General features: G+C 45.7%; 1 protein-coding gene across 5 annotated transcripts in view; it reads left to right on the top strand.

Annotated features, from left to right (window-relative positions):
* Positions 1-298: 298 nt before the first annotated feature.
* MDGA1 (MAM domain containing glycosylphosphatidylinositol anchor 1) overlaps positions 299-22,283 on the top strand; it is a 255,017-nt gene continuing 233,032 nt past the window's right edge. For 4 of the 5 annotated variants that reach the window (XR_014545719.1, XR_014545720.1, XM_083604484.1 and 1 more), the window contains exon 1: positions 299-1,236. Coding sequence is in view for 3 of the 5 variants with exons in the window: in XM_083604484.1 (XP_083460610.1) it covers positions 1,095-1,236 (142 nt within the window). In the remaining 2 variants the exon portion in view is untranslated. Of the gene's footprint in view, positions 1,237-2,180; positions 2,417-22,283 lie in introns of those variants that run through there. The other variant, XM_083604485.1, reaches the window with a different exon arrangement.

Here is a 22,283-nt window from a genome sequence, read left to right as displayed (position 1 = left end):
GAGCTCGGCAGCTTTGAAGGAGCTGGGAACGAGAGATGCTTCTTTGGAGGGGGGAAAACAGCACACACAAAACCACCACGCGCAGCAAAAGTCATCCCTGCATTTAATTAATTCCAAAATCGGGGGGAAAGGGAGAGAAAGCAGCTGGAGGCAAGAAGAGGAGGATTACCTATTGCCCCAGCAGCTGCCTCTCGGTTTCCTTCTCCGCACCTCCCTCCCCATCTCTCTCACACGCGCGCACCCGCCTCCCCTCCCTCCTCGCGCCCCCTTGTTCGCTCCTGGGGTTGCAGCCAGAGGCTCATTAGTAGGAGGGAGGGCGAGGAGTCCGTGTGTCTCCCTCGCTCTCCGTCGTTGTTGCATCTCTCAAGTTGGCCTCAGTTGGCAGGCGACTGAGTTTGGGAAGCTGGGGAGTTCAGAAAGCACTTGACGTCTCTCTCCCTCCGCCCCCCCCCCAACAAATACGACTCCCTCTGCTTAAAGGAATCGGAGCGAAGCCAGAAAAGGGGGGAAACCCGCGGAAGTTCTCTGTGGATTTTGCGTCGTCACTGGATCGCTTCGTCTTGTGCCTTCTGGTTTTGAATCGCCTTGTTATTTCGTCGCCGTTGCACGTCTGGGCGTGAAGTTCTGTTTGTTTTCTTCTGGGAGGACTCCGGGATCCGGCGAAAGGCAAGACGGGGAGCGAGGAGAGGAGGGAGGAGAGGGGGGGAGAAACCAGATCCCTCGCTGGCTTTTCCTCTCCTCCCTTCCTCGCACCTTTTACACTTGCAATTACTGCTCCCCGTTTGGGGAGGGCGGATATTTCTCTTCGTTCAAATTGACTCGCTCCCTCGCTCTGTTGTGTGTGCGTGCGTGGAGGAGATCGCGAGCTTCCCGAGAAGCACTGGCTGGAGTTGACTTGGCTAAGCCGGGCTGAGGCGCCCTGTGCCCGGCCAAGGCTCCCTTCCTTTCGCTGGATCCATCTCTTCCTGCTTCGAGCCCCAGGAAGTGGTGGGCATTTTTCATATACAGTATATCTATATATCTACAAAAGCGCAAAATAGCAGAGCCGGTTCAGGAAAAGCCTCCTCGCCTGCCTCTCTCGAATCCACCGCCTGATGCTGTCTGGGCTTTTTTTGGAGGTGGTGCTTGGGCTGTTCTTCTTCACAGGCTATGAAGCTTCTGCCTTGAAGATGGAGACTATTTGGGTTTTATTCCTCTCTCTGGTTCCGGTGTACACCAGGGGACAAGGGGTCTACGGTAAGTGACGCGGGGTCGGTGTGTGTGTTGCACGATTTCCTGCTTTGGGGGAGTGCAGGCTTAGCTAGGCTCAGATCAAAGTTTTTCCCCCTCCCCAAAAGCACCTGCAGCAGCAAGAGAAAGTAAATGGTGCCCACAGAACGCAGGAAGGAGCGAGAGGATGGATGTAGCAATAGGTTCCCCCACCAGCCCAGTTCGCGACTTCGTAATTCCTTGCCTGTGTGCTGTCGCCGCCGCCGCCTCTCTCCCCCCGCTCCCTTTTCCAGATTTACGAGGCGAGAGAGACGCCGCCGATTAACCCTTTCAGAGCTTCGTCCTGGGCAAAACAGGGGGGGCGGTGGGTTGGGGATGGCACAAGAATACCCGTGCCCACATGGCTCGGCTCCCTTCAACTTGTTGTTGGTAAAGAGAGAGATGCACTTTTCGGTGTGCGTGCGTAATGTGTACAAAACTATGTCCTCCTCCTCCTCTTGGGAGACGAAGCTGCTTTCCATTTCGTTGGGCTGCTCAATATTGCCCTCCTCCTCCCGCTTTGAGTCGCCCATTCCCCTCGGGCGAAGCACCCGCTGCTGCCGCCGCCGGTGCGAGCTGTTGCGCCCTCCCTCCCGCTTCGGTTACTTGTTGACGCTGTTCCCGCACAGAAGCGGGGTTGTAAGCCAAGCGCTGGCCTGAAGTGCCGCCGCTGCTGCTGTGGGAGACCGGCCGCCAGGCGGGCTTTCCTAAACGGTTATTAGAACCACATTGCCAAAGTCTAATATGGTTGCAATCCGGTTTATGCTTCTAGACAACCCCCGGCGACTTCTCGCGCGCGCTCTGCCTGCACCCACGGCGCCCGGGGAAGGGGAATCCCACCCACACACCCCGCTCCCTTTCTTGTCTGGGGGAGGGGGGCGGCGGCGGCGGCGGCAGCCGGGGAAGTATATTCAGGGGCCCGATTCCCCTCCAGCTCTTTCGTGGAGGCCGGATCGCCAGAAGGGAAGGCAGCCCGACCCAGTCGCCATGGAGCTCCCGCGATTTTGAAATGAAGCGGGATGCGAGCGGGCTCTGCAAAGCGGCAACGCGCATGCACGGCCGCTGTTGCTGTTGGGAGAGCCCCTCGGGAGTTGCGAGGGCCGTTTGGGGAGCCGGCTGGAGGTGTGGAGATGGATGCTCGCTGCGCAAGGCGGCGAGGGCCGTGGGGGTAAGAGAAAGCGCGCCCCTTCCATCCGCCAGCCACTCCTATACTGGCTCCGTGGGCTAAAAAAAAAAAAAAAAAAGTGGGGCGGGGGGTCGTTCGGGTGGCGGCTTCGATCGCCTTCCTCTCTCCACCGCCTCCCCGGCTCTTATTTATGTTGTGAAAGAAGCGTTCCCAGCCCCTGCCCCTTTTCCACGATCCCACTACAGCTGCCCCCCCCCCCCGTTTGCAAATGGATGCACTCGCGCGCGCTCACACGTGCACTTGGCCAGGCAGCTGGCGCGCACCGCCGTGGTCCCAAACAAGCGCAAGAGTCGTTTCCTGTCGGCCTCATCTAGGGCCGGCCAGTGAGGGACTTATCCGGCGCAAGGGATGCGGCGCTTCCGCCAACGCTTGCGTGTGCAGGTGCGCTCACGCTGCCCCGGCTTCTGCATCTCAGAAACTCCTATTTTACTATATTTGTTGCTTATGGGTTTTGTGTGTGGTTGTTTTTAAAAAGAAGAACTTGCCAGACTTATCGAAGCCCTGTTTTGCCTTACCACTTCATCGTAATAAAGTCAGCCTTCAGAAGAAGCGTGTCTCTCATATCCCCACAGGGGAGAGGGAGAGTTAAAACAATAACAGCTGAACCAGCATTTAACTGGAACTTACCTATGTGTAAATACCATCAATGCTGAGTTCGGTGCAGCCTATTCCCCACTGCAGCTAAAAGTCTTTGTAGGTCACTTTAATTATGCTTTTTTTTTTTAAAGGGAATTTATTCTCCTCCCTTAGGGCTGGGGTTGTTAGCTGGAGTCTAGTTCTGTTTTGTGAAATAACTGCTTTAAATAGATGCTCTTTTGCTCCAACTTCCTCCTCAGCCCCTGTATCTCTGTGTCTGTCAAGGGGAAGGGAGAATGGGGGGATTTAAGGTCCAGAGGGAAATTAGGAGAAGCACCCGAGAGCGGTGAGACGGGGTGTATAATGTCTTTGTGGCGAGAGAACCATTGTGTGCGCAGGTTTTTACATCCCCATGGGTGTTTTATATGCTCCCAGGCAAACTTTTTATTTTTAATTAGCCTGGCTGCTGCAGTCCAAGCAGAACTACTGGTGGGCTTGCTTTCAAAGGCCTCTTCAGGCCCTTTAAGATTGTCAATCTTCCTACACCTCTGGCTTCTTTTTAATATTAGACCCTGGGTTTTACTCCTCAGACTCAGGCTTCTTTCTTTTCTAGTTGATTCCTTCTTTCTTTCAACCCTCTCCATGTTTAAATCAACATCCTGATGGTATTTTTTAGGGAGAAAGAGAATGCAGGGTGGGGGAAAATAAGCTTCGCTGTAATGGAGGCATTCTTTAAAGCTTGCACTGTACACAAGACTTTCATTTATTCTGCAGGGTTTCTCTGGCTCCCCCAAACCCTGGTTGTACAAACACGAACAAAAATCTATCAGCTTTCTCTCTCCCTCTTTCAACTATCTATTGAGTGAATGCTGGTTTTAATATAGAACAGAATTTTCTGTGTGTATGGCTCAGGCTATTCTATTGGCACACTGCAAACTTTCAGTATTTTGTCTTTTCACAAGCCTTTCCTTTCCAGGAGCTTTCTCCGATCACAGCTGCTTGTTTAGAAGGTGAAGCACCAGCTATTAATGGCGCTTTGGCAGTGCTGTATCAAAGCTGTTACACTTGCAAAGAAACTTAAAGCAGGATTAGAGACTCTGCAACCCCCTGCCCACCCCACAATCCTCCTTCCCTTTGCCCTAAATGCTGGTCTTGAGCTGGAGCCTCAAGCTATATATAGTTGGAGTATTTCATGTTCTGAATGTTTGCCTCTTGTGGCACTAAATGTGGAAGGGTTGGGAATTCAAATGTTGTATTTCAGTACGCTTACACACACACACACACACACACACACACACACTTGAATGTTAGAGAGGCAAGGAAGGCAGACGGTGAGGAGGGGGGGTCACATGCGCTGGTATGAAGGCTATAAATACATTCTATCAATCTGAATGTAGTAAGTTTAAATCCGATTAAACCAGATAAAATATCCATTTGACGTACCCTTTAAATAATAGGCCACGTGGGCCTTCCTGAAAGGCCTCTGCCAAGGTTTATTGCAAAGGATGGAATAAATAAAATATATGTTACAGGGAGACACTTGGAGTGGAGACATGGAATAATTGGGAGTCCAAAGTACATCTAGCTTGCTCGCTGCCTGAAGAGGCTTGTTACACAAATTGGTGTTTGATACGATGACTGAAGGGTGTCTGAGTCCCAATAATCTTCCTTTCCCTCGTTATCTGATTCCTTCCATTCAGCTTAAGCTGGCCACAGAAAATTGCATGTGCGCACACCCCTCTCCCATTAAAAGCTGTATAGCTGTTTAAAGAAGGGCTGGCAAATGTCAAATCTTACATGAGCTGCTGGTGATGCAACAGAATCCCTGTGCCGTCTTTGACCACGTTCACACATCTATAGAAAGCCAGTTTCCTCTCCCTTTAACCATCCTTTCATATGATCTGACTCCTACTACACATTTCTCATTGTGAGCTGGTTTATACTTTGTGGAGGCCACCGAAAATTGCTGCGTGTGGAGAGGGGGATTGCTGCCGTGTCTCCAAAGAGAGATTTGTGCTGCCATAAAGGAAATCACCCTGAACCCCGTAGTGAAGTACGCTGTGTGAATGGCTTGCCATACCATACCCTCTTGCATATGACAAGATTTAGAGGGGCATCCATGTGAGGCAGCCACCTTAGGAAGCTGTTTTTTTGGCTGTACACTTAATTTATTTTTATTGTTTTTTTAATCTCAGGGTGTGGCGCTTGTGTGGAGTTTTCTTTCTCTGGTGTCAAAGTAACTTGTCCAGCCTTGGGTACTTTGTACTTGGGGTCAAGGGGAGGGGGAGAATGCCATATGTTATTGTGCCTCGGGTAACAAAATACCTTGGCCAACCATGGTGGAGGTTGTAATATATAAATGGGTCCTGGAAGAGAAGTTGAAATGAGATAAGAGCAGCAGTCTGACCTTTCTACTCTTGAACTAGTCGGAAAAGACTCTTATAAAACTTATTCCCACCACAAGTAGGGCAGATGAGAATTCTAGATTGTTTTCACTGAGCATTTTCTCCTAGTGTTGTTTGAGGTAGACAGTGACTCTTCACAAACAATGCCAAGCCATGGTTTTGTTTTAACCATGGTCTGTTCAGCAAACCCCAAGCAAAAAAGCCACATGTTGTTTCTCCAAAGTTTTTCAGCGGCTCTTGCTTTGTGCCGCTATTGCTTGGCAGGTTTCTTGAGTGGGGAGGCCATAAAAGACATGGTTAAGCAAGTTGGGTTATGTCCAAACACCATACCTTAGTTAAAACAAGTCATGGTTTATAAGTCAACATGGCTTCACGTCATGACTTGTCACCGGAAAACAAGCCTTAGTTAGTCTGCTGAACTGAGCTTGGACATTCAAACATGCCACACTCTGGCTAAACAAACAAAACTAAGTCAGTTTTGAGCAAACCAGACAAATGACAGGATCAGGGAAGAACTTGGTGGAACCTGTTGTAAAGTCCATGGTGAAAAAACTAGATCAGGTGGCCATTGAATTTTCATGCCATTGTTATGTTTGCCTGGTCAAACACGGTGGTATTGGGTGTGCAAATAAGACAACAACTGGTTGACAATTCTAATTCTTCCTTGTCAGGCTGTACTGCTCTACATAGTGAAAATGATAAAAAAGAAATACCCTAAATAATTCCCTGGTTGTATGCTTTTGTTCATGTGAATGCAGCCACAGCTTCTGGGCCTAGAAAGTGTCTATAGTGCAATCTCGTAGGTTTCCTAAGGGAAACACTGTTTTAATAAAGCATTTAGCAACAAATGTCTCAAATAGGGTGAAAAATACATTAGAGGTGGGTGGAAAGGAGATAGTCATTGAGAAAAAGAAATGGGTTTGTCTCTTTTCCTCTACAAATAGTTGGTGGCAAATATTTTCTCTCTCTTTAAGTATGTATACAGAGAAAGACGGGGGAGTTTTGTTTTTTGTTTTTCAATACTTATTTTAAAGCCCATCTTATAAAGTCTACAGTCTTTTGAGAGCAGGCTTTTTTGAGTAGCTTTGTTTTGGCCGGTGGAAACTGGGCTCCTGCTTTGTTTACTTTAGAAACAGGATTTAACAAGCCTTGATAGGAGTGTTTTATTGCTAACATGGAGCAGCTGACAGCCCAACTTTCTCTTCCCTTGCTGAGGAAAAGGCCCTGTGAGTTGGCAGCCCCTCATCATTGTCTGCTTGCAGAAAACAAATCAACACCTTCAAGGAAACATTCCAGGGTGGAAGATGGAAGGTGAAGCGATGAGCTTCAAAGGAGTACATAGGCTGAGCATCAGGGAAAATATCCTTCATGTGCAATCGGACAGAAATGTTGTGGGGAGATCTCCATCACCAGAGACAAGGAAAAGTAGACAGAATATGCACAGGAAGGAGCAATTCTTCCCTCACGACAAAAAAAGAAATAAAAAAGGATCTGGCTGAGTGAATGATTTCCCATTTTCTAAGATTATGGGGTCAACTCTATATTTCTGATGCTGGCAGGGTGCCTAGTGGAATAATCTGCCTGTATATTACTGCCTTGTGAGTAGCATAGGGGAACATGTGCTAGGTTTGTTTTTGCCGTAGTCTTTTTGCTAGCTTATTTCCTGTACCTTTTAATAGTAGATTGATGTGCGTACATTAGTAGGTGACAGTACTTTTCTCTAGACCCTGTGTAGCTCTCCAGATGTTGGACTCCTGTCAGAGTCAGTATGGCCCAGTTAGGGGTGGTGGGAGCAACATCTGGAAGGCCACAGATTCCTCACTTCTGTTTATGCCATGGAAAGCTTCACTTGCTAAATCCAGTATACTCAGTGGCGTAGGAAGGGGGGCAGGGGGCAGTCTGCCCTGGGTTTCATCCCTGAGGGGGGTTGACATCGCTGCAGGCGGCACCCCTATTGGGATGCTCGCGCAGTTGTGCCACGTCCCTGCTCAAGGTGCCAAAGCCCCTAGCTTCGCCACTGATATGCTAAGCTGAAGTTGAAGGCACAAAAGCAGGCAGGGCCAGACCGTTTTTTTCTGGCAGTTGAGAGCCCTGCTTTAGTGAGACCCAGTGAGTCCTATATGTAAAAAGTACACTGTGTCGGTTTCCTACGATGTGCACATGCCCAGAGTGAATAGCATTCCCAAATCTGGTGATCTAAACTCCTTTTCCATTGTTCAGATGTCCCACCAGCTGTGAAACAAGATCAAAATGTGTATTCCAGAAGTGTATATCTGTTAGCTGAGGCCTTACGATCTGCAGGGAAGGTCCTCCTTATAATCTCACTGACAAACTCAGCTTGCTGTGTGGTGATGTGAGGTAGGGCCTACTTGGTTGTGGCACCCATTTATTATGGACTCCCCTCTCTTGAAGTCTGCTTGTCTTCCTCACTGTTATGTTTCAGGTGTTGTCTCAAGACATACCTATTTCTTCAGGGCCTTGGAACAGTTTCACCAGTTCATGGTCAGTGGAATTAGATTCCTCACTGTGGTGTTTGTTTTGCAGTTCTGGCATATTTGTGGTTTTAAATTTAATTGTTTTACTTGTACACACACTATCCCGGAATTGCTTGTGATGAAGGGCAATTTAAAAATCACAACAAGCAAACCGTTTATTGCATCCCTCATAGATCTTTCTTCCATTTTCATCCTAGCCGATAGAATCAATTTTTTTAGCCTAGAGAAATCTCATGGCTAGGTTTTGGAGTCTACTAAGTAGTCAAATAAGTATAATACTCCTTGTGGTAATATATAACTTTCCTTATTCCTGTGTTCAGTCAGCCTTCCTTGTCTGTTTGATTTTGGTTATGCCTGTTCTAGGGATGCCATCCTTATCTTACAGCAGGAATGCTCAGTGCTGCATAAATGTATAATTCTTCCCCAAGATCTTCTTTCCTCTTTTCAATCAGATTTTCATTTTCTATGCACCAAACATGCTCAGCATCAAACATGGATTTTAGCTTGTGTAGTATTGCTATGAATGCCTTCTCCTGCCTGTTTGTGGTGGTGTTGTACAGCCTAATCACCTATGCCCTTTGTATAGCCCCAACCCAGCATTAGGTCGGTCGGGTTTTGCTCTGAAAAACCCCAAACAACCTGCAGAGCCATCTTTTAATACAGTATGCAGTACTTGGAAGCTGACATTATCCACCCGACAGGTTGTTTGCAACTTACTGGTACAAGTCAAAATATTTCACTAGAGGTGTCATCAGAAACCACTATCTTATGCTAATTTTTGTGAGCACGAAGACAGATGTTGAATAATTTGACATGAGCAACATAGCTTAGAAAATTATCACCGTGTCAGGTTTTTGTCAGGTTTTTGAGGAAATGCATATTTCAGACAACTTGAAAAGGCAGAGAGAGAGAGAGAGAGAGATATGAGTAGTACCAAAGAAAAACTTGTAAGTCGTTTGCAGCTAGCAGCTTGGGCAGTTCAGAAAGGATGCTCTTTCCCGCAAGTAGTCTTTATATATAGCTTCTCCAGATGGAGTTAGGACATGTTTAGACAACTGAAAATTGCTATGGCATTTTGGAGGTTGCTTCAGGATTGTTAACTTGCACCGTAGGGTGTTCTTCGGTGCCTCACCTGCGACCTCCTGCTTACTATTTCAGCTCACTCTTGGATCACGGTGTGCTTGTGCTAAGTTGCCTGTTCTACTTGCATACCTAAAGATAATGTCCATACTGCTGTTTGAATGGTCACTTATCCTGAGACAAATGCAAAAGCCCCCATATGACTCAGAGGTGGTTGATCTCTCTTCCAGCCTTTAACTCCTTAGCTGGAAAAACAAATCTGAAACCGAAGTGAGTTCAGACACTGGTTTAAGAAAACAAAGAAAAACAAACAGAGCAAAACAAAAACTATTTGTATAGAGAAGCTCGTAGGAAGCCATTTGTTGCACATCAAATGTAACAGGGCATGGGTAGGTGAGTGACAGCAACTTCAGAGAGTGTTGATAATGTGGCAAATGCCTATGCTATTCTTCATTGGAACCTGAGCTGCAAGTCATAGTTCAACCTCAGGCCCTGATAAAGAACATGTTCATGCCTCAAGCACCTCATTAGTTTTGTGGCATTCCACACAAGCTACTTGATGGCATCCTCTCGAAGCATATTATTAAACATGCTGAAGATGAATAAACTCAGTTGTCATATCAGTGTGATATTACTAGAATCCAATTTGGGAACTGAATAAATGGTGACAGAAGATTACTGCTTGTGAGATAAGTTGCCTTCAAATAACCACTGATGAAGCAAAAATGCATAAAAATAATAAAATAGAAAAAAAGATCCTAGGGAAGTAGTTGGAATTATAATATGGGAGTAAAAACAAATTTGGACTAGAGCTTAAACTTCTGAGATGGTCTGCCTTGAGCCAGGAGCTTCAATAACTGGAAAACCAAGTTAGAGAAATCTGAGTTTTATGTGACATGTTAGCAGTGATCTTTTGGACAAAGTATTTCTCCCTTACCTACATACAGTATCATCAGAATGGGATGTTAGAATGATGGTCTGAGAATGGAGTTTGCTTTTATCCTTGGGCTATACAAAATCACCATAGATGAAATTGGGAAGGAATTTATGTGAGTCTCATTGGCTGCTGCTAAGACACCCCCCCCCCCGCGTGCAATTTTCCTGTAGAATAGGCCTGATTCGCACAAAGGACTAAGCTATACAGGCAACACCTGATTTGTTTGGGGTTGCATTCTGGGTCATCACATGTGATGGCAGAGCACATGTAAGCCCGTCCCATTATGCCTCCATTACGCCCTCTCCCAGGTCTGAACATGGCGCACATGTGCCTGGTTACATGTACCTTAAACATGTGCAAACTGGTCTTCTGTAGTCCGTTTAGCCAAACTATGGTTTGTTTGTTTGTTTTTTATAAAATATTTATTGAGATTTTACAAAAACATAAATTTACAAAATACACAAAAAAAGGGGGGGGGAACATACAAAAATACATAAAAAATAAAAATAAAAATACAAAGTACAAAGTACAAAAAACAGATACAAAAGAGTTAAAAACAAACCCATTTTTTGTAACTTTAAACTCATTAGCTTGTTTCCTTGACTTCCTCACACCTCCCCTTTTTGTATTCCCATTTAAATAATCAAATCAGCAAATCCTTACCCTCTTTCGTTTATCTTAACTCTATATCTTAACATATTATAGCTCTATATTTTCATCCGTTATCAACTCATTTTTGCATATTCTCATTAACTTTGTTGCTAGTGCCTCTTATTTTCAATCCAACATCATTTTTAACATTCATTAATTTTACAGTGTTTCTGAAGATAGTCTTTAAATTTCTTCCAATCTTCTTCCACCAACTCTTCTCCCAGGTCTCGGATTCTGCCAGTCATTTCCGCTAATTCCATATAGTCCATCACCTTCATCTGCCACTCTTCCTGGGTGGGTAAATCTTGTGTCTTCCAGTACTTTGCAATGAGTATTCTTGCTGCTGTTGTTGCATACATGAAGAAAGTTCTATCCTTCTTTGGCACCAATTGGCCGACTATGCCCAGGAGAAAGGCCTCTGGTTTCTTCAGGAAGGTATATTTAAATACCTTTTTCATTTCATTATAGATCATCTCCCAGAAAGCCTTAATCTTTGGGCACGTCCACCAAAGGTGGAAGAATGTACCTTCATTTTCTTTACATTTCCAACATTTATTATCGGGCAAATGATATATTTTTGCAAGCTTGACTGGTGTCATGTACCACCTGTATATCATTTTCATAATATTCTCTCTTAAGGCATTACATGCCGTAAATTTCATACCGGTGGCAAACTATGGTTTGTTTGGACACGTGAAGCAAGCTCAGCAGACTAACCATGGTTTGTTATGTCTAAATTGAACAATTCTGTTCTGCCAGCCCACCACAAACATTTGCCAAGCTACAAAGATGCAAGGCAAGAGCAGCTGGAAAACCAACCAAATTTTGACGAAGCAAGTTGTGGCTTGTTTACTTGTTTTGTTGAATGGCTTGTGGTTTGTCGAACCTTTTGCCAGTAATTCCTGACTAGCTGAACAATACAGTGGAACCTCTACTCACAACCACAATCTTTTCCGGAGGCCCGTCCGGAAATTGAAACGGGTCGCTGGGAGAGGTGCTGTTGTACGCAGGCGTGAGCGACGATTGCCCGCTTCTGCGCATGTGTGAATGGTGATCGCTGCTTCTGCACATGCGCAAATGGCAATCGCTGCACACACAGTGCCTAGTTTCTAAAGATGACATCAGAAAGCAATGCTGAACTTTAATAGAATTGGGATCCCAAAGGACCTCTAGTCTAACCTCCTGCCAGTGTAGGAAATCCCCTGCTACTGTGTCCTTGATAGGTGACCACCTGGCTTCTGTTCAAAAGCAGCTAAAGAGGAAACCCCAGCATCTTGTGAAACAGTCTGTGTCAGTGTCGAACTGGAATATAGGAAGCTGCCTTTCACTGAGTTAGAATGTTAGTCCTTTCTTAGCATTGTTCACACTGCTGGCCAGCTGCTCTTGTGGATTTGAGGCAGGGTTCTCTCGTAACCATACCTGGAGACGCTGGGGATTGAACCTGGGACCTTCTGCATGCAAAGCCGATGCTTTGCCATTGAGCTACAACCCTTCCCCAACTGCTAGTACCACCAGAAAGCCCTTCCTAAGGTTTCTTCCTGATCCCCCAACCCCTTCCTTGTTGTTTGGACCCCTCTTGGTCCTGCTGACTGGAGCAAAGGAGAACAACTTTGCTCCATCACCTATGTGGCAGCTCTTCAAATACTAGACGACGGCTGCTGCCTCTTAATTGTCTCTTCTCCAGGTTTTAAATGTTCCTGTTTAAATTTCTCTCTCAATGTTTGTCTCATCCAGGCCACCACTCCTCCCCAGCCACTGTCTCAAGGTAGCTGTAGTGATGTATCCGTTTTGTAAAGTGCTCCTCTGTCCCAATGCAAAACAGCACAGCGGTTATTAAAAGCAGAGATCCAGTCACTCGACTGCCTCTGGAATTGCATGTCTGCATTTGACATTTGTCTGCATTCGGCAGCACTCGGCACTCATGATGGATCATGTTTCACAAGAGGGACCTATGAAGCTGTGCACTGGAGAGCTGCAAGAGAAAACTCCCATTTGCTCAAGTGGTGACTGGCAGAAATCTTATTATAATGATGATTGTGCTGGGAGTATATAGAACTGGAGTCTTGAAGCAGGTCATGTACCCAGCAGGATCCTCTGAGTATTGCTGGACTTTGGCTCCTGTCATCCATTGATGGGACCATTGGCCATGCGGGCTGTGATTCATGGGAGCCACATCAGGAAAGCCTCCATCTTTGCTCCGAGATCCAGGGGTGTGAGAGTGCTTACGAGTACAATGTAACATTTAGCAAAGTTTAATTAGAATGAACTATTAAGGATCCAGAAAAAAAACCTGCTTTAGTCCTCCTTTTATTGAAGATTCTTGCAGATTTATGTTTCTTCCAAGCAGAAAATTAGCATAGTGGAGATTTTCATTTTAGTTACTGTATGTGTTGCTCTGCAGAGATCATATCAAAATCACATTGGAAATGAGTTATGAAGGGAATCAATAGCTGGAGCAGAGGAGGAGGAACCCAGAGCAGAAGTTGATGCCATTCTAATAATACTTAAAACTATGGAAGGAAAGCTACCAAAAGAGCAATAGATTGGGAGACTTGTGGGACTTAGGCACACTGGTGTCTTGACTGCACAACATCAAGCAGCGAATGGGAGTTCACACAATTGCCATTGCTCTTCTGTAGGAACATTAAATCTCTTCCCCTTTGCGTACAAAACTAGCATGCCAAAAATAAGGGTTCTAGTGCCAGCCTTCTCCTTGGCATGCTTGTTTTCTGTGGAGAGGAGCATGCAAACCCATGAATCTTCATTTGTTATCTGAAGTGGTACAGCTCAGACACAGATGTCCTGACCTCGTGGAAATTGCTCTTGTTCTTCCTGCAAGTCTAGTTCTGAGGCAAAGACCAGAAAATGCACCAGTGAGGATGATACAAATCGCCTGGTTTGCATCACTCATTCCTCCCATTTTCACACTGCTGTAGTTCCGCCAACTCCAGTTGCATCAAGTTTCTTGACTTTGCATTGAAAAGTGGGTTTTTGTTCTGCACCTGTTGCAGTTCCCCTGATGCCACTGCCACCACCTCATGCATGAAGTAGGTGAACAACAGACCTGTCACCACTGGGTCTGAGCACCTGGTCTGGAGACAGCTTCTGCAACCCTTCTGAGTCCTGCTTTGGTGCCTGACGTGCTCTGCTGCTATGCTTTCAAAGTGCTTTGCTGTCCACAAGTAGGCGGCACACGTGGACGTGGAGCTGGACATGCTGCCCGTACTCTGGCCAGCAGGGGGAGCGCCTGTCCATCTTATTCTTCAGTGAATGCTTTTATTGAATTCTGGAGGCCAGCTAAGTGCACCAGTCACTAAAAGGCCACCTTCCAATAGGCAGCCATGTCAGTCTCCGGTGCTGCCTCCTGTTTGACTCACCTTGAACTTAATTTGCATGCATCTGGATTTAAACTCCCACAAATAACACTTCTGCACAAGCATGCATGTGCATCATAATTATATTGTTTCAAGGAATTGTCAACGAAGTCTCGGGGTATGATGGTGGTTATAGACCATGCAGTACAAAACGGACCAAAAACCAAAGTAAAAACATCCTTTCTGGAGAGGCAGTGGCAACCTGTATAGTTTAGTCGTTCTGTTCTTTTGTTTTCAGGGCCGAGAAATCCTTTCTAGGACAAGATAGGGAAGTACTGTAATTGCAAAGCCATGTCAGAACTTCGAAGGGTGCATGGCAGTGGGAAAGAAGGGATGTCAAGAAAGAAGGTTGGGGCAATATTTTTGAAGGGTTGAGCCCAGACACTGAGGTCCAGTTCTGAGGGCCTTCTGGGAGTTCCCTCACTTCGAGAAATGAAGGGAACCAGGCAGAGGGCCTTCTCGGCAGTGGTGCCCATCAAGATGTCAAGGAAATAAACATCTTTTAGAAGACATCTGAAGGCTGCCCTGTTTAGGAAAGTTTTTAATATTTGATGCATAGTTGCTTTATACTATGTTGGAAGCTGCCCAGAGGGCAACCCAGTCACATGGATGAGGTATTATTATTATTATTATTATTATTATTATTTATTATTTACTGAAGCTCACCAACAAAAAGCACGTGCTTTGCATGCAGAAGATCCCAGGTTCAATTTCTGGCATCACCAGTTAAACAGGATCTAAAAGAGCAAAGCTGAGGAAGATCCCTTGCCTAAGATCATAGAGAACTGCCATTTGTGAGAGCAAAGAGGATTAGTTTAGATGTGCCTGGGCCAGTGGCCAAAGAGCACTTTGAACATTCTGGAGGTTGAATCCAGAGTTGTCCTTCCATGCTCAGTCGGTAGAGCATGAGACTCTTAAACTCAGTGTCGTGGGTTCGAGCCCCGTGTTGGGCAAATGATTCCTGCAACGCAGGGGGTTGGACTAGATGGCCCTTGTGGTCCCTTCCTACTCTCTAATTCTATGATTCTGTCTCCTGGGGTATTCAAGCTGGTGTTTGCAGGGCTGCCATTCTTCTCCGCATTCACTTTGGTCACTGGAATATACTGCTGGATTATGCAATTTGGTTGTGATTAGGAGCGGATGTTTTATTTAAAGCTAGTCTAATTTTCAAATCAACTTTTATGTGTACTTGAAAACGCACTTATGCCTATTGCCAGAGAAATAAAAACATACTCAAACTAATGGGTTTTCATTAAAGACAGTATTAAATTACTTTCAGCCTTCTCTTTAATAATGTATTAGGAACCCCCTCATATGTTCCATCTCAGGTACCGGTGTATGACTCTACTCCTCCAAGTGTTGGAATCTCAACTCAGGAGAGGCCCAGTGTCGTACCTTAGGGAAAAGACACAGTGAATGTAGGCAGACTTTTGGGTCAAGGAAGCTGCAACCAGGGGCAGACTGGGGTAATATGGCACCCTGAGCGAGGACAAAATTTGTTGCCCTCCCCTCTCTCACCTTTTGCTTTGTGCATGCGCTCAAGTGCACTATGTCATTAGTTGCAGCAATTCAATTGCCTTTCTGACCTGGGCCTAAACACTGGCTCTCTTTTTTACCTTAACTTTGAGTAGGTACCTGCATAAACATAGGTGGTAATAATGATGATTATAATAATAGTAGTAATATTGCACCCCATTGGCTTTGTGGCCTGGGCTGGGGAACTACCCTAAATCCACTGGTGCTTCAGCAGCCTGGCAGGTAGATAGGATGGCAGTCTTCAGTGATGGAGCTTGTGCCCCTTTTTTCACATGGTCCAAAATTTCACGGGTACAGTGGAGAATCCTAGCTGTTTCCTGTATATGGATCGCTCTTTACAGCAGGGGTAGGCAGATGTTGGATGCTGCTTCCTGTCAGCCTCAGGCAGTATGATCAAATGTTTAGGGATGACTGGAATTGCACTCTGACAGCGTTTGGAGGGCACCATGTTGAGGTACCCCTGATTTATGGAGTGTTGTGTCGGCTCGCTGAAGCTGAGCTGTCAGTGGTTCTAATCTGAGGGTGCCATGCTGAGCACTTAGGTTCCCATGAAAACAGAGAGATGAGGACAGTTGGCTTGCTGTCTGCTTATCTTGCTGGGGATTCTTTTTGTGATTAGAAGGAGCTTTGGTGGCAAACCATATTACTGCCAGGCTTACAGGATACTAGAGAGGGGCTTCAGATCAAATAGGTGTTCTCCTTGGAGCAGCAAGAATTGCTTTCCACCTTCTGCTGTAAGGTAAATGAGACAGCAGCAAGCTTCACCTGTCACATGTCATGTTGGCAAGGATTCTTCCCATACCATGAAGATCAGGTATTGGGCCATGCCCACATCGCCCCATTTATCAGAAGGTAAATTTCCCAACCATTACTGGAGAATGGGTTGTAACATGATCAACTCCCATGTGGGCCCTTGATGTTGTGCAGGAGGGAGCCATGTTCTGGTAGGGTGGGGTGGCTAGAAGACGATTACCCCAAGGAGAGACACTTGGTTACTTAAAGGCATTAAAACCCCATCTTTCACCCTTGAGAAGCACTTTGAGGATGACAATTGAATGTGTTGTTCAAGATGAGGGTTAGTGGCTCACACATTTTGGAGAAGGTAAGAGCTCTGTGTGCAACTATGACACCTCAGTTTGATACTGGGAAGAATGGGTCATATACAGTGGTGTCTTGGCACTATTGGAAAGCACTTCTACTTGTGCAAGTCTGAACATACTAGAGACCTGAAAGCCTTACTAGGCGGCCAGGTGGCAGGTGAAATGGATTTTTTTGTGGTGTGGGGAACCTGCTTCCTGCTCATTTCTCCCCTGGGCATTCACATCTCTACATCCTACTGTAGCCCTTTGTGCCATATCCAATACTGTTTCCATCACTCAGGAGTTGCTTTTCAGGAGATGCAAAGGAAACTGGGATGCCCTGAAAGGAGTAGAAGTGTACTATGCCAGCGCCAGGCCACCAGGACACAATGGTTGCCATCTGTCTGGCCTTGGTGGACAATGGAGCAGTGCAGAGAGAAGAAACACCCTGGTGCATTTGCAGCAGGACAACCAGACGCCTTCATCCGCCTCAGCTGCAACAAAGCATGTCTCTTCCATATCGGTCTCTACAACCACAGCAGGTGCTGCTGTTGAGAACTACATGAGTGAAAGCTTTCCCCACGGTACTCGGCGGGGAGATCGCACGGTAGTTGTTGCAGTCTTGGAGGTCACCTTTGTCCTTGTAGAGGGTCATAATCCTGGCGTCATGCATGTCTTGTGGCATGGATCCTTGTTCCCAACACTGCAAGAGGAGGCTGTGGAGGTGTGTCACGAGAGGAGAATTTAAGACAGCTTTCATCACTTCTCTTGGGATTCCATCCTGTCCTGGGGCTTTACCACATTCCTGAGAGTTGATGGCATTCTTCAGCTCACTGAAGGAGGAAGGGATATCCAGCTCTTCCAAGGAACCTAAAACCTCACTATTCGAAAAATGCTAGACTGTACTGTGTTTTATGGCAGAGGGAAGCAAGGGATGCTAGCTTTGTCCCTGACATGGTGAGCCCCATAATTTCTCCTGAGGACCAATTTCAGACATAGTTGTTGTCCCCACTGCAGAAGCTGTCTGTAATACAGCCCCCACATGAGTATGGAGGGCAGCCCTGGTGAGTCGACCTGCGTGCTTGTACTACATGGAAAATGGAGCAGGGCCCTGTCTTCTATTTATATGTACACACGGTTGATTGGGGAGGGAATAATCCTTACATTAGCACACACCTTAAACTTCAGACCTCATAAAAAGATTTTTCCGCTGGCAAAAGCTGGCAGGAGATATAAAAATACATTTTTCTCCCTCAGCTCCTTTTGCCAAGGAGGCTTTGAATAAAGTGTTTTCCTTCCCATATCTGGCTCCTCTGCTTCCCCATCCCTTTACTGCCCTTCTGAAACCTTTTCATCAGTGTTCTGCTGTGTTACATAAGCGCAGCAGGATTTCCTGATCTCCACGGAGGTTGGGAGGCTAAGTGCTGAGAATGGAGAATCCCAGTACTTTCATCAGTACATTGAATGTGTTTGTTTATGGAGTGCACCAGTGTTTGGCAGTGCTATGAGTTTTTTTTGCGTGTGTTTGTGTGTGTGAGTTAAATTGTATGCCAGACCCTTCTAATACCTGGATCCAGCAAGTGCTAAAATCTAATCAAGGCTTCTAATTCTTGGAATAGACAGACTAGCCTCCTGGTGAGGTGTCAGGAGAACAAAGGAAGGGGCTCTGTGGGAGATGACAAATGGGTGGAGCTCCTTCCTCAACTCGCATGTAGAGCTTGTTATAAACTAAAAGGTATAAACTAAAGGGGGGGAAAGCAGCTTGTCTCTGGCAGGAGCCCTCCTGGCTTAGCCCTCCAAGGCCTGTGGCAAGTGTACCCACCTATCCCTGACCTCTCTGCACGTACCTGGTGAGAAGGACAAAAAGCCAGAGTTGAGAGTTTAGGAGTGATGTGACCTAATAGTAATCTGGAGAGAGAGTCAAAGCAATGGCTGAGAGCAATGTTTGATTTTTGTTTGACTCCAAGGCTGTGGCTATGGGAGAAAGAAGACCTTTTTGGGGTGCTGATGCTGTGAACCCCTCCATTGCCGGCTCAGGTTGTGTAGATGCATAAATAAATCCTATGCCATAAAGACACCTCGGTCTCCACTGTGCCTGAGTCCAAGAAGGAAACATGAACCCTGGGTAATTGCCTAGAACTCCTAGAATCTTGCACTGCTCAGAGACTGGGGTGGCATGCAGCAATATTATAGCAACAAACAACAGCATCCTGCTGCAGATTAAAGCCACACAGGCAAATGGTTCAAAATTAGGAACCTAAATATATTGATCACAACCAAATCCCCCTTAAAGTAGTTCCATACTGAAATGGAAATTGCCCCAGCGGCAGCAGTCCCTGCAATTTCGGGAAGGAAAAGTTGCTGATGTTACGTTAACAGAAATTGATGTAATATTGAAAATTATAGTCAAGAGGATGCAGGATGAAGGTCTTGGAATGTTTGCAGATGAAGGCAGAATGCAAAGGTAGCAGTTTGCTGTCACTGTTCATTGTTATAGAAGGAAATGGTCCTTCACTAATTGGCAGAAATTGACTTAACAAGATAAATTTGGATTGGAGTATTGGACTTCATTTTTTTGGAAGTGTTGAGGAAACGTAAAACGAAACACAAATCTGTTTCCACTGTAGACATGAGTTCAGTGAACTGCAAAAATGACTTTTACTCAAAATGCCATTCCATGTTTTCTTAAAATCCATTCTGTGTCTCTTAAGCAAAAAAGGCGCAGAAATCACAAAAGAAGACACGGTGAAATTCTCTGTGGAGAGCTTAATGAATGGAATGCAGGAAGTATGAGTGTTCATAACATTAGAAGCCTGTGGGGCCAAAGGGAACTCTTGGTTGTAGGTGTATGTTCAAAGAAATATTTAGCGTAGCTTCCTAGTCTCTGGATTTTGTATGCTAGTTTAAAAGTTCCTAGAATAAACTACAGTATAGAGACACCTTAACAGAGTCTAAAAGCATTACAGTGGTACTTCGGGTTACATATGCTTCAGGTTACATACGCTTCAGGTTACAGACTCCGCTAACCCAGAAATAGTACCTCAGGTAAAGAACTTTGCTTCAGGATGAGAACAGAAATTGTGAGGCGGCGGCGCGGCGGCAGTGGGAGGCCCCATTAGCTGAAGTGGTGCTTCAGGTTAAGAACAGTTTCAGGTTAAGCACGGACCTCCGGAACGAATTAAGTACGTAACCAGAGGTACCACTGTACATCACTCTAGTATTGAAACCATGAAAGAAAAATGTTTCTTTTTAATTACTTCTGTGTGCATGGCACGTATAGATAGCGAGCACTTCGGCTATGGGACTCACTTGTATATGGTGCTCTACCAAGTGGCATATATATTGTTTGCTGTTCAATTGGGGGGTGGGGAGACTCAGGCCCAGAGGCTATGTGCAGCTATCTGGCCTTTGGGACTCCCTCCCAACCCTGTCCACCAGCAGACTGGCTCCGCACATACTGTTACCTGGCTGGAATGTGTCTCTGAATTGAGCTAATGACTTATGCTTGCCTGGATGGAGGACAGAGAGCTGTGTCGGGGTGTAGAAACCTCTGACTTGTGTGTGTGTGTGTGAAGTATAGTCTACCCTGCAAAGTTAAGAAGAAGAAGAAGAAGAAGAAGAAGAAGAAGAAGAAGAAGAAGAAGAGGAGGAGGAGGAGGAGTTTGGATTTGATATCCTGCTTTATCACTACCCGAAGGAGTCTCAAAGCGGCTAACTTTCTCCTTTCCCTTCCTCCCCCACAACAAACACTCTGTGAGGTAAGTGAGGCTGAGAAACTTCAAAGAAATGTGACTAGCCCAAGATCACCCAGCAGCTGCATGTGGAGGAGCGGGGAAGCGAACCCGGTTCACCAGATTACGAGTCTACTGCTCTTAACCACTACACCACACTGGCTCTCATATTTGGCTTACTTTTACCTCTGGCCCCACCTGCTCTTGCCTTTGTTCCTTTTCAGATCCTTGAACGGATGCTTTCAAACTACTTTGAGTATTTAACCCACACAATACAAGTGAAGCAAAGGCTGGAACAAGACTTTATGAATTTTTCTGACTTCAGGCTCACAAGCTTGGACTTCCTATTACTTCTGGTTATATGGACCACGCTGCTCCAGCAGCTAAAAAATCCCAAATCTAACTTCTTCCTTTTAAATGGCTTCCATTAAAGCAGGCTTCCTCAAACTCAGCCCTACAGATGTTTTTGAAACTACAGTTCCCATCATCCCTGACTACTGGTCCTGCTAGCTAGGGATCATGGGAGTTGTAGGCCAAAAACATCTGGAGGGCCGAGTTTGAGGAAGCCTGCATTAAAGGAATCCTCTGTTATTTTCATGGAAATGAAATACTTAAATCATGCAACCATAGAAATTGATAACATCTGTTCCACCTTGGTCGTGTGACCCGCACTGTGTTCTGTATTATTAAGCACTCAGTTTTGTTCAGTGACTAATAACTTTGATTGTTGTGTTTTGAATACAGTGCTGTTAAGATTCCTGCATTGCAGGGGGTTGGAATAGATGACTCTGGGAGTCCCATTCAATTCTATACAGTGGTACCTCAGGTTAAGTATTTAATTCGTTCCGGAGGTCTCTTCTTAACTTGAAACTGTTCTTAACCTGAAGCACCACTTTAGCTAATGGGGCCTCCTGCTGCTACTGCGCTGCCGCTGCACGATTTCTGTTCCCATCCTGAAGCAAAGTTTGTAACCCGAGGTACTATTTCTGGGTTAGCGGAGTCTGTAACCTGAAGCTTATGTAACCTGAAGCGTATGTAACCCGAGGTACTATTTCTGGGTTAGCGGAGTCTGTAACCTGAAGCTTATGTAACCCAAGGCACCACTGTACTATGCAGCCCCTGAAAGCTTGCCCATGAGGAAATGTGGCCCTTGGGCTGGGAAAGAGTACAAATAATAAAAATGGTAGATAAAGTATACCTTACCTGAAATTAAGGATCTCTCAGCATCCTAGAATGTTTATTTGAGGAGCATATTTTTAGGTAAGCTGTTCTAAGACACAGGGTTTCATTCCCAGCTCGCCTTCTTTAATAAGTGTAAACACTGCCTTGAGCTGTTAAGATTGGCAGGATGGCAATTATATAATAAAACTAGTTTGATGCACAGGAGCTTGGTGAATAGATGCTCCTTTCCCCCTTTTTTCTATTTTTGAACGCTGTATTGCAAACCTTTTAAGATTTCATTTACAACACAACAAAGCAAGTCTTTATTATCTAAGGCTGTGAGTTGAAGCAGCAGCATCTGCTTGGATCTGCTGTTGCTGCTGCCGCTGCTCTAAAAACTAATTCCAAGAGAAATAAATACTACGAAGTGGGGCAGGGCCTTGGCTGACATGCAAGCAGCGATGTTAACTCTTTTGCAGTAGATCCAAACTGATCAGGAGTGCCAAGCTCTAGTTTGAAGAGCCAGCTTTATAAACGGAAGGAGGGTTGCTTGAACTCTCAAAGCTTCAAGTAAGAAGGGAGGGCGAAAAACACAAAGGAGAAGCATTACTGAGATTTGATGTCGTGTGGGACAGGAGAAATGAATGCTCACTGAATTCAAGCAAAGGATGTCACTGGAACAAAGGTGGGTGGGTTACATGGTGGTGGTGGTGATGGTGGTCCAAAGTATGGGCTGCATCCAATCTAGCACCAAGAAACACTCTCTGTCAGCACAAGGATTTCTGCTTGCACAATGGAACTTAAAAATGGAACTTAATTACAAT

This window comes from Podarcis filfolensis, assembly GCF_964270895.1.
Source record: "Podarcis filfolensis genome assembly, chromosome: 3".
Taxonomy (NCBI): Eukaryota; Metazoa; Chordata; class Lepidosauria; order Squamata; family Lacertidae; genus Podarcis; species Podarcis filfolensis.
Note: the sequence above shows the minus strand (reverse complement) of the source record. Positions and strands in the feature narration are given on the sequence as shown.